The sequence below is a fragment of the Labrus bergylta genome, chromosome 7 (assembly GCF_963930695.1).
Source record: "Labrus bergylta chromosome 7, fLabBer1.1, whole genome shotgun sequence".
In the NCBI taxonomy this organism is placed as follows: domain Eukaryota; kingdom Metazoa; phylum Chordata; class Actinopteri; order Labriformes; family Labridae; genus Labrus; species Labrus bergylta.
The window spans coordinates 5,102,463-5,118,239 of record NC_089201.1 but is presented as its reverse complement, the minus strand read 5'-3'; the positions used below and the strand labels follow the sequence as shown (position 1 = coordinate 5,118,239).

General features: G+C 43.1%; 1 protein-coding gene across 4 annotated transcripts in view; it reads left to right on the top strand.

Annotated features, from left to right (window-relative positions):
- The window catches only part of tspan33b (tetraspanin 33b), a 231,860-nt gene that overhangs the window by 116,050 nt on the left and 100,033 nt on the right, over nt 1–15,777 (top strand). Inside the window, exon 4 of one of the 4 annotated variants that reach the window (XM_065956554.1) lies at nt 13,800–13,879. In XM_065956554.1, the coding sequence (XP_065812626.1) occupies nt 13,817–13,879 (63 nt within the window). In that variant the 5' untranslated portion in view covers nt 13,800–13,816. Of the gene's footprint in view, nt 1–12,685; nt 13,880–15,777 lie in introns of those variants that run through there. The other 3 variants (XM_065956553.1, XM_065956552.1, XM_065956551.1) reach the window with 3 other exon arrangements.

Genomic DNA, 15,777 nt, shown 5'->3' with positions numbered 1-15,777 from the left:
TGACCCTTCTTTGTTTGCATTTCAGCAACAGCCAACTCAAATATTGATGAACCCCATGTGACCCCTCTCCGCTGTGTCAGCAGCTTCTACGGCGTTGCTTTAAGAGATGCATCGTACTCGCCTGCTTATTGACTATCGCTCATGTTGGACAGACTTCACATGATGCAGGCATGTGTTTTGTGCCAGCTGTTTCCCAGCCTCTTGTGGGCTAAGAGCCGCAGATGAAACTGGTGTTGACCCTTACTCCCTGCAGACTCTGACCCTTTAATCCCCCTACATGGAGGGACATAGATCCTACACTGATCTAAGCTTGTGACTGTACAGACAACAAACAGTGCAGTTCCACAGCCTTATTGACAGAGTGAAGAGTGAGGCCATCCCTTACAGCAACACAAATCAGTCATAGGAAACTGATGCTGCATGCCTGATGCTCCCTAATGTTCTGCACGTTTCCCCTCCTCCTAAATCTTTCGTTTTGCGTGTCCTCTTTCATCCCATTTATCTCTTTCAGTACTCAGTGGACATATTTGTCTTTAAGCTCTGCTGCGTGCCCTATAACCTGTTTCCCTGAAGCACAGGGGCAGTCTGAGTATGAGTCGGATAGCTTTTGAGGCGCCACACGAACACAGCTCACCCACAGGCGATGGGCTTCCTGAGCAAAGAAAGATCTGACCAACATGTATTTCTGTTCTTCCACTGCCTTAAATAGTTTTTATGTTGAGCCCGCGGCATCTGCAGGTTACAGAAACTCGAGCTCCGAGTGGCATTGCTTCCGTTGTGGTTGCCATTTTTTCCGTTTGACTTGGACTCAGTGTGATAACTACATCCTCTTATCCGATCTATGTTTCACTTCTTACAGCACACAGAGACCCCTCACCTGTTTCCCCTCTCAGCCCTTGTGGTCAGTAACATGACCCGTACTTAGAGCAGAAGAGCTGAAAATATGTCCAGGGCACACAAGGTATCGCTTTAGTGGTTCTATGTTTAATGTCTGCTTTTATAACCCCTTTTGAAGCAGCGATAAAACTGCCCAATGTAATGTACTTCACTCTCTTAATTAATGTCATAAACCTCATTGTTTATGCATTTGCTGATCAGATGTGTGATCTCACCTAAGCTCAAAGGATCTCCTGCTGTTTGCAGGTGTTCTGACAACAGATTGCAGGAACTGCTGCGAAAAAAACGACAAGTTGGATTCTAACAGCTCACACTGTCTGTCATTACCACTTCTGTATCCTAAAAATGACATTAGCATACAACTTATTTCCAGTAAGAGATAACTCCCTAAAGGAAATGCAATGCACACAGTCAGAGTTCTTATTTTTAAATGTTATTAATGAAGTGTCAGATCAAAAAAAAACAATGGTACAGAAATTATCAGAGAAATGGTAACTGACAAGTTATTTGACTTGCTTTACACCAAAATAGGCAATCTCTTAAAACTCTTTCTACTCACAGTGACTTCCGCGTTATCTAAATTGTGTAACATTTACTAGAGCCCGTCCGATTAATCAGCTAGCCGATAATATCGGCCAATATTAGCTTATCCAGTATCGGCATCGGCTAATGTTGTCGCAGATATGCATTTGATTTGATTATCATTGTGATAGAGCGCAGAGCTATATGGATTACAACAAGCATTACCACGTACTGTTCATGCACATAACCATCTTGTCCTCATTATATTTATTTTCATTACATTAAGTGTTTGATCCCCATTTAAGGGATCAACACAATATATGTGTATATCTATATCTATCGATCTTTACACATTTAAAATACACCTAAGGAAGAAATCGGCCGACATATCGGTTTTCCTCCCCAATATCAATATCAATATCAGTAGAAGCCCTCGGCCCTAAGAAGCTCATATCTGTCAGGCCCTAACATTTACATTTACTATTGAAAAGTTATACTTCTACTTCTGCGTTGAATCTATACTGTAGCGTTAGCACTACATACTTGTGTGTTTGAGTTGCGCCCCTCAGTTTGAGAACCTCTGGCTTTAGTTAACTTAGCTGTCTCATTGAAGATTTCAATTTCTCTGGCAACTCAGATGTCCAATTTTTCCAAGGTCTGACTTTCCCCTTTTTCTGTCTTTAAAATTGACTGTTACTCATACTGCCTCAGCTTACATGACCATCCCTCAGTCTCATGTAAAGTAAAAAGGGCTTCACTCTCTTCAGCTGCATTCTCCCTGACTTGTGTAGGACTTACGATTAAACCATCTTTTAACTACAACTTTTGACTTTTTCATTAAGCCCTGGACTGCACTCCATGCCTCTGTTTTTCTCTCTGTTTCAGTGAACGTTATATGCAGATACAGAGAGCTTTCATCTTGTTATGTATCAGTTCATTATCAACATGCATTCATCTATAATACTTCCTGCTATGTGAAGTCTCAGGTCAAACCTTTTAACCACCCGATCACAAGCTGAGGTTTTATCATTTAATTGTCCCAGCGCAACCAAAGAATATAACAGGATTAGTAATGAAATTATATTTTAAAGATGACATATTTTCTCCCTTCTCCACCTTTTCAATGAAACATCTGTGCTGTGCTTTGGTCAAAATATAACATGAATCAAGCAAGGAGGTTTTTGACCCTGTATAAACCAGCTCTCTCAGAACGCTCCGTTTTGGTGTGTGTGTCTCTTTAAATGCATCCCCCCCCCCCCGTTTTCCTGCAGACATCACTCCTTCACTAGCGAGATTAAAAAAGTGGACCTGTGTAAAAATGGGTGGAGTCTATGGGTGGAGATACCAGGGGAGGGGAGGTTATTTATTTTTTTACCAGAATCCCACTGTGATGTCACAAGGAGAGCAAATTTGAAACAGAGCATTTTTCTCAGTGTTGTAAGACTTAAGCAGACCACAAAGAAAGGACTGGATGGGTTTATTTCACATTTGGGTCTGTAGACACTCAGGTTACCCAAAGATATGTTCAAAAACACTGTAAACGTGGATTTTTAATGATATGTCTCCTTTAAGATACTGTACTCCCCTGGTGCTGCACATTATTGACAGAGTGGATGGGAGAAAACAGGTATTGATATTAAACAGATTTATTAAAGATGACAGGCTGGTTACTGATCCAAACTTGATGAAAATTGTCTAATTCCAGCCACCAGCCGAATAATCTGCGCATCTGTAGTCACATGTAAATTTAATTTTATAGTTTCAGAGCGACATGCTACCATTCTCCAATATTTGAAAATCAAAGGACCACTCGACCCCCCAGTCAAGTTTAATTAACTCAAAGCCAGAGGATCGATAACCAAGCCCTCAACGCCACACAGTCCCAGTTTTCCAGAAAAGATTAATTTTGCTGACGTTCCATCTTTTTTTTTTCGCCCGGTGCTCGCTCTCTTATAGCTAACATAAGGACACTGATGCACTCAGCCATCGCACTCCTTTGATCAACATTATCAGAACATTGTGTCACTCCTGATTTATCTGCTGGGCTATTCTGGGATTCACATATCGTACTGCGACAGACATCACAGGCATTTGACCTCTCTGCAACAGCCATTATTGAACTGGACTTTACTGCACTGTGATACCACGATGCATTTCAATGACGAGAGACACTTTCTGATCTAAATGCTAATGCTGTATCCTGTAGTCGGAGTATGCTCAGTTTACTTGTAAAACCCAGCCCGTCTCTGGTGTCCTTCCTTATCTCCCTCAGCTCTGATGGACGTGCCTGCAGGAATTAACTTTAGATTGGAGCTGGCTGCAGGGCTGGCTGCTGGGGCTTTGGGGCTTTATGTGTGTTTAATTTTATTTGTGTGTGTGCGTGTGTGTGTGTGTGTGTCTTTGTGTAGGTCGCCCCTGAGTGTACCCCTGCTCCTGCCTGCGAGTTTATGGTTCTGTCGAAATTGCTTCTTTTTCTTACAAATCCTGACAACAGTCTCAAACATGTGTCTCCAGCTCTCAGTGGTGGGTTCACTCCGACTGTCAGGGGGTTTCCCTCTTGAGAGAGAGAGCGCATAAACAAACACAAGAACAGTTTACGTAAGAGCATGCAATGTGTGATGGAACTGTGTCTGCATTTGTAAAGGGTCAGTCAACACCAACTTCTTACTTAAATATGTGCAATATTTAGAACGCTTGTTCCCTTAGGAAACAGCGCTTTTTCTTTATCCAGCTTTCATGCCATTATCTTCAGCCCTCATATGCTATCAAGACAGGATCTTCAGGGGAGCGTGATGTCATAAATTCCTAATTAACAACCTTTCCAGACACCTTTATTGACTTTTGGGTTGCAAATCACTTTAGAGTGACTAAAGAATGGCCGTACTGTCTGGCCAGCCTGATCTCTATTGAGGGATAATACTCAGAGCATCCTAAAGAGGCAGATCAGAATCATAAATATCCAACCAGACTGACATCGGATTTTCATTCGATTTCGAGGCAGACAGCGTGTTTGTACATCCCGTCATCACTGTGTATTCTTTCACCAGGAGGCGATGCAGTCATGACCTCATCTTCTTGTCCGTTTGCTGTTTGACTTCCACAAAGTATATGATCTACAAACATGGGACACCTTATGTTGACAGCGGTGTCTGTTTGCATCCACAGCAACAGACTCAACCAAACGCTCTGAGGATCTAAGGGCCACTGGCAGTGACATACTGTGTGGGAGGAAACCCTTTGTAGTCGTAATCCTCTCCTTATGCTCCAGCCTTGATCATACTCTCACACCAGGATCATCATATGCTGTCTGAGGGCCTGCTATGGTTTCAGGTCGTCTGGGCGGAGGTATGCAGCACTAATTCCTAGTGTAATATGAGCAAAGACAAATTAGTGGGTAATTATGGAGAGGACGTTCTTTTTATCTTTGTTGGAATGCTTCAATCGATGAGGACACGGGTTACACAATTAAACCGTTATTTATGAGTTTCTACAAAATGACATTCGAAAGGAGTCAATGTTTTATTTTGGGGATGTTGTCATGTGTGAGATGACCTTGTGACTGTGGCTCTGATTGTCTTGATTCAATTCCAGTCGGTAAATCATTCTGCGAGACACGAACTGGCAGGATATCAAAGTCAAAGAAAAAACGACTGACATTTCCCAATGAAAGACTCGACTCTGTTCATTAATTTAGCTAAAAATAAGAGGGTCGAGCTTCTCATATTTCCACCGGGCACGTTGGAAGGTTTTGGACCATTTAGGAAAAAGATTGACTAAAAACAAGGTTTATTTATTAAATTCAGTAAAAAGTTGATTAAACCTTTCTTAAATTAAAACTAAAAATAAACGCCCGAGGTCACAAACAACACATCAGCTGTTAGAATAAGAGCCAGGTTTTATAAACCGGGGAACATTGTTTAGTTTCTGTTTCATAATACGGCTGATTGTTTAAATGGATCAAGTTTAACCAACTTAAAGGCTTACTATTCCACAGTCAGAGCAGATTTTTAGATCGTCAACGGCGAGCGGCTGCCAAGTGCAAATAAACATCTAAACAAGATCCTGTGATCAAATTCAAGTGATGACATGCATGACTAAGTTGAATATGTTGTTCTGTTCTCTTTTTTGTCCAAAGGAAATCTTTTTAGGTTTGGAGAGTCTGGTCTCCTTCAGTGGTACCCGTAGACCCGTAGACACGGCATCCCTGAGTGCGTTATATTTTTAGTTATATTTTGAGTATATTGTGTTTTATTTTGAAATTGACTGGATGCTCTGTGCGTTTCCTAATCTGACTTCCTGTATGGGATTTCATATTCTGATCAGCTTGATGCGTGCCTGCAGCGTACTCCATTGAAAATAGCCTCCCAGCGTATTTGAAACGGTCAAGTATTTTACTCGGTCTTGTCTCAATCTCAGACTGGGTGGATTTTAAATCAAGACCGGTCAAGACCACCACTGGTCAGCTATTTTCACATCATTCATGTGATTAGAAGGAAAACGGCTTTTTCTAAAAAAAAAAACAAAAAAAACGTTTAACTTTAATTTATTTGTAGTTAGATTTTTTTCCCCTGGTTATGGCCGCAACCTTTACGGTTTTAAGGTCTAAGTGAGTGACACGCCCACTGCACACTAAATGATGATTTTTCAGAGATATTTATTGTCTTGATCTTGTCTCGGTCTCGCCCTGCCTTGGTCTTGGTCTCGGTTTGTGTGGTCTTGACTACAACACTACAACATAGTTATCACTAGAAACTAGTTTGGTTAATTCTGGAGATGGTTCACAATGTAGGTCAAATTTATGAAAACAAACTTCTGACGTGACGACCAAAGCTGAAGGGTTGGAAAAGACACAAACATGTTCACAAACAGACACACAGTTTGAACAGACCCTCTCTTATGGTGCGTTTTAAGAGATTTGTCATTTTTTTCCCAAGACTAAACACATGATGTGCACCAAGAACTTGTCCATTTTATGTATCACCATATGTTAAGAGTATTTTTTAGGAGCCCTCCCCCTTTCCTCTTCTGTTCACCTCTCTTTTTCTCTCGTTAAATACTGAATGGACCTTCCTCTGGCTGCAGCTGATGGTGTGCAGAAGATTGTGTTTGGATTCTGCAGTCCCCCCCATACTGTTAGTGTTATCTTAAAATAAATTGTTGCTAACATGTAAGATATCACGCTGCAGGAGATTTCTGTAAAGGGGACTTTGATGGAGACTCAATTTAATCTGCGGCTTCTAGATTCACAGAGGAAAACGAGCTTGAACCGAAGTTAAAACCTTCAAGTGTTCAGGCTGTAACAAAATGGTCTGCTTGTGCCAGATGCCTTCTTTTGATCTGAGTCCTCTATTAAGGGGGTGCTCCACCATTTTTAAAATGGGATGTAGTACTCAGCCACTAAGATAGTTGCACAGTTTCTTCTGCGTCAATAAAGGGAACTCTCGAAATGTAAGTAAAAAAAACCACTCAGATGATGTAAAAGTGATGTCATCAGGGTTATATCAGCTCTGTCTTGGGGACCATGAAAGCCTGTGCTACAATGTAAAGATGTGGACTTTGCAGCGTGTGGGTGTTTGTTTTTATGTGAGGCAGTAATAAAAGAAACTGTAGGATCCAGTGTATTTGAGGCCGGTACTGTACCCACTGCAGGAACAAAAAGTCGCTGCTGCAGTTCTGCTTAAGTTTATCCTTAATTGGTGGATTGCTTGTAACAAAAGCCAAATGTCTGCCAAATCTGTGAAAGCTTACAACATTTAGAAGAGGAACTAAAAATGTGTTCAGTTTTTCTGAACTAACGAGATAATGATCTGGGAATGACGAGTAATGTTTTTATGAAAAATACAAAATCTGCTAGAGAGAATTAGACACATGCAGAAGGTTTTATGAAAGATGTGTGCATGATAAGGCATGTGACTGAGGATGCTCCAGGCCTGCCTGTCTGTTGTTAGACAAAGGCAAAGGAAGTGGTTGTTGTTAGAGTCAACATTTCCTTCATGAATAGGCCTCCAAACAGCCCTTCAGAAACCAATGGGTGACATCCCCGAGACTTTGTCCATGTTGATATACAAAGTATGGCTGACACACACTCCTGACACCACTGAGTGTGAGTCATTGTTTGAATATGGTCCCACTATCCTAACACAGGTTAAGGGTTAAGTGTTTGCATTTCATTACCTTTCCTGAAGCACTGAGCCCTGTGGAGCTCCGAGAGAGACCCTGTTTGCCTCCTCTGAACTCTAATCTCTACTGTCCCTGTCAGTCTCTGCAACACGCTGTACATATGTTGAAGGAGCTGCCAGATTTACTCATCATCACAGAGAATGTTTGAATAAAATCTCATCCCACTCGCCCCCTCCATCTCAGGCTCCCTGCTCCGGTCTCCTCTGCTGTGTTCCGCATATTTTTCATCTTCTCTCCAAGCCTCCACTCCTCCGAGTCATCCTACATGCGTCCATTTCTCTCGAGTCTCATTTTGTATCTTTCTCGCTTTACCCCCTCAACCTGATGCAGGCGTGCACAGCCTCGTTGCACCGAGTCGATGGATGGATCTGTGTGTTGTCTAGGAGAGAACAGGCTGGAATGCGTCCTTCAGGCTACTTGAGAAATCAGTAACACACTAAGGTCCCCACTGAGTGTGTTACTGATGTGTGTAACTCTCAGATTGTGAGCAGCACTGACGCAGATTGTATGCTGATTTGATGGATCGAAAGCCTTGGATTTGGACGTTTCTTTTCACAGGTATTCAGCAGCTGATAAGAAACCTTGTCACTTGTAACATAAGCAGCTATTTGCATCATGTTTCAAGTCTACCTGTGGTTGCTGTGCTAGAAAAAAAAATCCCTGTCATCATTGAGAGTTGCTACCTTTTGCAGATATGTCTGTCACTGTTTGCTTAAAGACACGTGATGCTTGTGGAGGCTTAATAAAAGGACTTAGTGGGGTCACATCAAAGCTTCAAGGTGTTAGATTCTGAGCGTTGTGTAATCTCTAAGTGAATGAGAGATTTTCAAAGACATATAAATCTTTACATAAGCATGTTGTTGGTAAGTTCCTCAAGACTGGAAATGTTGAAATAAGCAGCCATACTATTTTGAATCTGAGAGTTTACAAGAAGTAATATTCTACTTCCACGTCTTCTTCATAGCTGAAACATGCCACAAACTTTTGATAGAACCAAGGACAGTATATTCGAGGTGATCATCTATGATGCCACCTTTTGCCAATTTCTAGACTCCAGGTTAGCATTATTTCAACCACCATCTTGTTTTTCATTTTAATAGCCAGATGTGACCACAATTGGACAATAAACTGGAAAAAGAGAGGAGCAAGGGACTGGTCAATACTACTGATTCAGAGATGTCGAGTATATTCCTAAAGCTCATTCATTAGCCTGCTAATCACAGAGTCAGTGGTTGTGTTTGACATGTAATGAGATACTATAGTGGTTTTAGCTGATCAGAGCAGATCAGAGCTGTTAAGAGCGAACAGATCTAAGATAGTTTATTGCAGGGGTGCCCAACCTTTTTTGAACCAAGATCTACTTTTAAAGTTGCCAGTCTGCCGAGATCTACCAGTCCACATAGTGAGCCATAGCCTTTACCAACAGCCTACAAACGCATTTAATACTCACACAACAAACAGAAAATAATAAATGAGAGTTCTGTAAAAAATAATGCAATATCGGCATACTTTTTTTTAAACTCTTATTTTAGGGTAGGCTACATTTTAATATTACGTTTGTATTTATATCACATATATTTTTCCCTTAATTTAGTTTACAACAAACAACTTTAATCTGTGTGGAGATGTTCACAGACTACAGCAGGCTGCTGTGAGATGATTTTGCTTTTGTTAAATTAGCTGCAGACACGGTGAGAGTGAACGGAGTAAAGTCCAACCGACTGTTTGACCGGGTCACGTGTGTTCCCACCTCGGTCAGCACGGATCACGGATCAACTGTGTGCTGTAGCACTAAAAGTAAAAAGTAAAAAGGTTTGCGTGGTGTGTGTGTGTGTGTGTGTGTGTGTGTGTGTGTGTGTGTGTGTGTGTGTGTGTGTGTGTGTGTGTCTGTGTGTGTGTCTGTGTGTGTGTGTGTGTGTGTGTGTGTGTGTGTGTGTGTGTGTGTGTGTGTGTGTGTGTGTGTGTGCGCGTTTGCGCTGTATGTTGGTGTGCCCCGCGATGCTCACAGTCATGACAGCAGAGAGGAGCAGAGAAAAGTAGCTGCAGCTTCATCAAATGCGCTTAATACTCGTAGCATAGTTTCTATTTATGACTTTTTGGTGAAACATTTACCCCCCCGGTTTTACCTGCACGTCATTGCGCATGTCTGCACTCTCTCTCTCTCGCTCCCCCGCTCGCTCTCTCATGCACGCAGCAATTTCATGAATAAATGAAAAATTAAATACAAACAGGTCGGAAGTATACTTGGGCTCCCAACACAGGTATCGTGTGTGGGAAACACTGCAATGAGATGAAATTGAAATCACTTTTCTATTTTACAATTGTATTTTATATTGACTAAACATCTTGCGATCGACTGAGAATCAGTCAGCGATCTACCTGTCGATCGTGATCGACTGTTTGGGCACCCCTGGTATATTGAATGTTCCTGCTTGCTAGCACACATTGCTAATACAGCAAGTGACACATTCATTACATTTAAAGTCTTTATATGCACATTTTTGATCCAGCAGATGTCGCCCTTGAGCACCAGCATGAAACCATAACAACTTGCGCTGCATTGTTAGCATGCTAATGCTAGTGCTCTTTATTATGCTCATATCTTCACACTGCATGTAAATTTACCTGATCTAGAAAAGCTTACATGACATCCAATTAAGCAGTGAGTACAGTATGTTATTCTTCTTTTCTCTAGTCCCTCAATTAAACAACTTTTATACGCGAGGGGAGGAGTCAGCCGGCCGTCCCGGCAATGTAAACAAACTGAAGATAGGACTCTGAAAACTCTGAAAACATCACAGACAGTGGGACTCGGGTGTTACACCCATTGTAGACAGTCATGACTCACAGAGTTATTTTCAGAGGATATACTTGATTTCTATTATATTTAAGTGTGAAAAATCACATATTAAGCCTTTAAATTAACTGGTCTCCTTATCACCAAAGGCAGACGTCACCTCTGCAATGGAAAATCCAACACCATTTTGACCCCATTCACAGGTTGCCAGGGAAAGATCAACAAAAACAAAATGGCAGTTCTGCTGAGACCAGACACAGATACCCACTAATGTTGACATATAGGGCTTTCACACTTGCAGAAAACTCTTGAAAAGCCACCTTTTTCACTTGCACTTTACCCGGAGTTTCTCCTGCCAGACACCTGAGTATTTTTTTTTTGCAGAAAGTCTGAAGGAGCTGATGTGAGAACACAGCAGGATATTATCTGGAGAATCCACCTCCAGTGAGTGGGAACATAGGGGTGCTGACGTTTATATCCTGTGACTGATGTACGGTGCATAGACTGTATGCACGAGACCGCTGCAATCCCTGTGCAACTGCACTGACAAACAGCGTATTGACATAGCCAGCTTGGTGTCTAAACTGCAGCCCATGGTTTCACGAAGCTCTCACCAACGTGTGAAAGCCTGCCTAATAATTACTCTAGTCCGGCTTCTTGGTCCGTCTCGTAGCTTTAGCCATTTTATCAAACAGTTACAGAGTCGGGTTAACTGACTTTAGCTAAAGGCTGGTGTATGAACTACACCACAGCTTTATGGTGTAAGAACTGTCAAGCTATAAGCACTTTTCACAAGTTATATAGTGCTGAAAACAGACAACTGTGCCTCTCTGTGGAGACCGGATAGACGCCATTTTCCCTGTTGACAGATATTGTGCTCTAAGATCAACTTTAAAACTGCTATATTAAGGTGGAAATGTTACATGCTGTTGCTTTAAATCAACATGATTATACATGTGTTTTAATGTATGTAATTATTTACCAGTGTTTAAAGCATAATACATGAACTTTCCCTCGGCTGTTTTCTATCTAAAATGGTGAAACAACAGAGGGTTGGATTAGCTCGTCTACTGTATGTCGGTTGGGTATTACTGGATTTACCTTTAAGTGCACATGGTTCAAACTCTCCCTCCATCTGTCTGGAGTCAGATCCCTTACCTCCCCCCCTCAGCTTATGGACGACCATTACCAAAGCAGAACAATGCACTGTCTTGTCGACCATTTTGAGCTTGACAGTGCAGGAGGATTTGATTCTGGGAGTCAATAAATGCAATTATATTTTTATTCTGGAGGGTCACAATAAACTCAGGCAAGCTCACACAGACACAGCTTCATCATGGCAGTAATTACCCTGTTAAGATGAGAGTTGCTACATAAATGATCCTTCACCAATTAGTTTTTAATCTCTGATGATATGCACATGTATAGCTATTTCTGGAGTGAGGTACATTTACAATCACAGCTCCATCACCTCTATCAGTTTACTGTGGAATTCAACAGGGCTATTCAGTGTTGGACTCATGGCTTTGCATCAGAAAGTGTTCAGCGTCTTTAAGCCACTATCCCCTTCCCATGCCTCAGATGGTGCCATAATTCCAAAGGCTGGACACTGCCAGGTAATTGGTCCCTTTACATGGATGTAGGCAGTGCAGTGATGAATAACACAGAGCGACAGTGTGACCAAACTGCAGCTCAGTGCTGTCGACACCACCCACATCAGATGCAGTAATCACTTTAGTGACAGTCGCTTGATGTTTTGGGCTGGTTTTCAAAGAAAAAAAAAAAAAGATAAATCATCTTCTGTGAGAGTATTTATGCAGCATTAATCTGTGGGCTCACACGCTACATATTAAAACATTGTGAGCCATATTGGTGTGAAATTGCAGGTGCCTGTGTGTCATCGGCAGACTTGACAGTGATATCTCTCTGCATATGTAAGAACCTGCCAGCAATTTCCATTACACACACACACACACACACACACACACACACACACACACACACACACACACACACACCCTTACCCTGCCACTCCACTTTACTACATCTACAATTACCTTGAATCTTCTTCTTTTTTCATTTATTTGTGTGTAATGCTTTAATTCATCTCTGACCTCTCATTTCTCCTGACAGCAAAGATGAAATTTCTGAACATGTATAGTCAAAGCCGGCACAGTGATGAGCTTATTAAAGACGCGGGGAGTGGAGAGGAGGAGCTCTGGCTACGGCTGCAGCTGCTGCATTGGCTGCTATGCACAGGGGAGGGGTTGAGAGAGAGAGAGAGAGAGACTGAGAGAGAGAAAGAGAGAGAGTTGGGGGAGGAGGGCACTGCTCTTGTTGGAAATAGGGAATGCCCGTTAGTTGCGTCTGCCGATAATAGCACATCAGCCAGAGCGCTGCTATTGGGAGAGCAGAGCGCAGGCAGTGCGGAGGACTGAGCGGCTCAGCACAGAATGGAACACTAGAGAAGACAGGCACACTCAGAAAGAGATAGAGCAAGAAAGGAAAGAGAGCATCGGAGCACGTTGAGAAGAGGAGGACAGAGAAGGAGCGGAGAGCACTGCAAAGAGGAGAGGAGAGGAGAGGAAGGAGAGGAGAGGCAGGGAGAAAAGTTACCAGGTCAGCAAGTGATCGTGGAAGTGGAGCAGCTGAGACTCACTGGGGTCTCTTTCCTCCTGGAACAGCCTGGCACAGCAATAAGCAGCACAGGAGGAGAGTGATATTACAAGAGGGGGATAGAAGGAGTGCTGTAACTTCTTCCCGGAAAGACAGTTCTGTCTGCAGGCGTGGGTAATGCTCCTCACAGGACCCTTGAGCACAGCTACTTCAGGACTATCACAGCAAGACAGCAGCAGTGAGCAGGAGACTCTTCAGCCTGGCAGAGGTGCCTGGACAGTGCAGCTCTGTTCAACTCTATACTGAAGACTCACATACTCAACTGTGTGCTTTCAGGTGGATGTAGTTGTGTTCCTGTGAGGTTTTTTTATTTTCTTTTTTGATCCAGGGTGTGAATCAGGGGACATTTGGAGCGTGATCTGTTCTGTCCTGTCATCTCTGAGACTATGGTAGACTGTGCATCAGGGAGCCCTTCATCAGCAGCTGCAGCCCTAGAGCATGGAGAAGTCCAGTAGTGAGGAGTCAGCCATTCACCGTAGCCCGTCTGTAGATAGCCACGACTCCGATTTTGCTCAAGCCTCTACGTCTGGCCGTCCGATTGGCGGCCGCGGCTTCACTGCCGGCGCATTCTACGGCTCCACGGGGCCGCGCAAAAGCGCACAGCAGGCACAGGCTGGAGCAGCAGCCGACGCCGGCGCAGGAGACAAGACCAACAACAAGTACAGCTCACCCAAAGGCAGCAAATACGTGGTCTTTTACCTGGATCTATCCTTTGTGTTCCTTTTAGAATTCAAGAAGTGCAACATGGCAAGAGGCTGCCTCTGCTGCTTGAAGTATTTGATGTTCACCTTCAATCTCATCTTCTGGGTAAGTGCCTCTCTATGTTGTGTTGCTGCTGTCATCTGTGTTCACTTTAATGGAGATGATATTTACCATACAAATGTGCGGATATGTGTTTATAATGAAATGCTTTTCAGAGCGAATCTTCCTGCAGTAACTCAGCACTTGTCATTATCCATTTATGTGTGAACAAATGCAAGGGCTCAGTGTGTGTTAAGTTTATTTAAATGTTAATCAGGAGGCATTATTTCAAAGTGAAGGCTGTCAGTGCAATCATGCATTTCTAATTATTACGTCAGGCTGTTTACGCCTGTTCCTGCACCACGTTCCTCCTGGTGCATGTTGCTATTCCTGGATGTCATGACACAGTCAGTGGCTGTCTCCTTTTGTATTTGACTGGGTTGGGGTGGGGGTGTGTGTGTGTGGGGGGGGGTAGAGATGAGTTGGGTTCAGAAGGGTCACACATTTGGACACTCTGTGATTTACAGTGAACATGAAGTTGTAATTCAGCTTGTGGCATGCGAGTGAAAGAGTATATGCCTCTACAGTCCAGTTACATTCACGAGCAACACAATACGCACCAAGGGGATACGAGCAGGGGGCGGTCAGCAGGAGTTTCCGGTGATTCTGCCGGAGATGATCTGATTTGTGTGTCTCGTTCTATCCTTCATTCTTTTAATGAGATATATTTACTCTGGGGGTGAAGCTCAGATCAATATCTGGTGAAATTAAAGTTCTGAATTGCTGCACCTGGACATTTGGCTTGAACTCTGTAATATCTGCAGTAATTACTGTGATAATAGGTACAAATAATAATGTAATGCTCTCAATGGCTATTTACTCACAAATAGACCTGGGCAGTGTGTGGCACGCCGGTGTGTACCCATGCATGGGCATTTGTTGTAAAAGTGGGCATCCCTTGATTGTTGACAGAATGGATTAGAGAGCTTATGGGTTATTGGGCCAAGTCTTTTGTGTGGATGCAGCGAGGCGTAAAGCGTAAAAACACCCCAACACTGGGGGACTCTATACCAACCCCAGCCCGCCATGTCACTGGGATGTGAGCCCTGCTAACTAGGGCACACTGGAGGCGACGGAGTGGGCATTATCTTGAGCCCAGCTGTGAGCAGGACAGCATTAAAAACACACACGTACACACATGCACCACACGAGCGGGAGATCCATCACATTGTCCGCTCCATATACAGAAACATGCAGCAGTGCTAGAGGCCGAGCTCAGGCCTGAAGCTGTTGACGTGTCTGCTGCTCCATACCATTCCCCAGTCCACAGAGGCGAGGGCGTAAGCAATCAGCAACGAAGTATAAATGGCTGGAGGGCTGCTCAGCGTACCCTCGTCTTCAATTAAATGTTTGTTTAAGGGAATGTAAGGGTCAGGAAAGCTTAGCTGTCGTTGGATACATTTAATGCAGACATTGACTAAACTTGATGAGAGCACTTCCTTTGAACTCAATCAGTGTGTCTGAAGTGCAGGATGAGGCCAAGGCATTTGACTTCTATTAGAATTAGAAAAGGACATTTTAAGCAATTACCTTAGAATCAATCGATGACCAGCTACTTGACAGATTAGCCGCTAGAACGAAATGCACTACAAAAGTTCTCTTCAGCTCAACTTCCGACAGATTCAAACGGCTATTTCTGTTTAAAATCCAAAATATTTAAAGGCTATTCAGGAGGACACATTTGTTGTGGCTAAACATGCACGCATCTACAAAAAGGGCCGTAACCTACAAATGCTTATCAAAATGTGCCGCCCTTTACATGCAGAGCTGCCGGGGACAGGTGCTCATTAGCCCAGCGGAAGTCGGGACCTCCAACACACTGTCAATGTAAGCAACACCTGTTCCCCCTACTGTTCTGTCAAACAGAAAACAACACATGCTTTTCTGTCACCAGCTCGGTTCAC